Below are 1,221 nucleotides of genomic sequence, written 5' to 3'. Positions count from 1 at the left end.
GCGCGACGCCCGCCGCGGCGACCCGGCACACGTACTCGCCCGAGTCGGCCGCCGACACCTGCGGGATGCGGAGGCGGGTGCCCGACACCTGACGGCCAGCAGAAGACACGGGTGAACGAGGACGCCCGCCCCAAAAGGGCCCCTCCCGCCCCAAAAGGGCCCCTCCCGCCCCAAAACGCCCACGCGGCGCCCGCGCACCTGGTGCTTGGCCGGCAGCGACCCGCCGCGCTTGTACCACGTCACCGTGGCCTGGCCCCGGCCCGCCACGATGCAGTTGAGGTCCAGGGTCTGGCCCTCGGCCACCGAGGAGGAGGAGGACTCGATGCGCACGGGCGGCGTCACGCCGGCGGCTGGGGGACCGAAACAGCGGGGTCGGGCCGGGGAGGGCACAGGGGCCGCGCGGAGCGAGCCAGCCCCCGGCGCCCCCGGCCCTGCTCACGGTAGGAGATGGCCCCGCTCGGCTGGACGGTCACCACGACGGAGGCCTCCTTGGTGGCCGCCCCGGCGCTCACCCGGCACACGTACTCGCCCGAGTCGGCYGCCGTCACCTGCAGCAGCCGCAGCCGGGAGCCCGACACCTGCGGGGACGGGACGGGCGTCACGGGGGGACGGGATGGGCGTCGCGGGGGGCCGCGGCGCCGCCCGAGCCCGTTCCGCCGCCGGGGACGGACCCGCTCGCCCTACCTGGTGCTTGGCCGGCAGCGACCCGCCGCGCTTGTACCACGTCACCGTGGCCTGCGCGGCGCCGGCGACGACGCAGTTGAGCTCCAGGGTCTGKCCCTCGGCCACGGCGGGCGAGGACGACTCGATGCGCACGGGCGGCGCCACGCCGGCGGCTGGCGACCGAGACGGCGGCGTGAGCCTGGGCACCTCCTCCAGGGAGCAATTTGCCCCGGGGTCCAGCCGCAGCACCGCGGGGTCCGGCCAAGCCCCAGGAGCATCTCCCACCCGTGGCTGGTGTCCCCCCATGCGTGACATCCCCCAGGACCTCTCCGTCCCCCACTCACGGTGCGTGACRGCCCCGCTCGGCTGGATGGTCACCACGACGGAGGCCTCCTTGGTGGCCGCCCCGGCGCTCACCCGGCACACGTACTCGCCCGAGTCGGCCGCTGTCACCTGCAGCAGCCGCAGCCGGGAGCCCGACACCTGCGGGGACGGGACGGGCGTCACGGGGGGACGGGTCGGCCTTGCAGGGGGCCACGGGGCCACCCGAGCCCGTTC

General features: G+C 76.4%; 1 protein-coding gene across 1 annotated transcript; it reads right to left on the bottom strand.

The window, feature by feature from the left end:
• Positions 1-4: 4 nt before the first annotated feature.
• Positions 5-1,146, bottom strand: LOC146586757 (basement membrane-specific heparan sulfate proteoglycan core protein-like; the record flags this gene model as incomplete). Its single annotated transcript, XM_085320746.1, has 5 exons — positions 5-88; positions 199-350; positions 440-578; positions 685-836; positions 1,008-1,146. Coding segments are annotated over 5 exons (666 nt in total), but the record flags the coding sequence as incomplete, so codon positions are not given.
• Positions 1,147-1,221: the final 75 nt, after the last annotated feature.

The sequence above is a fragment of the Rhea americana genome, unplaced genomic scaffold (genome assembly GCF_003343005.1).
Source record: "Rhea americana isolate MKP2758 unplaced genomic scaffold, rheAme1 scaffold_654, whole genome shotgun sequence".
Lineage (NCBI taxonomy): Eukaryota > Metazoa > Chordata > Aves > Rheiformes > Rheidae > Rhea > Rhea americana.
Note: the sequence above shows the minus strand (reverse complement) of the source record. Positions and strands in the feature narration are given on the sequence as shown.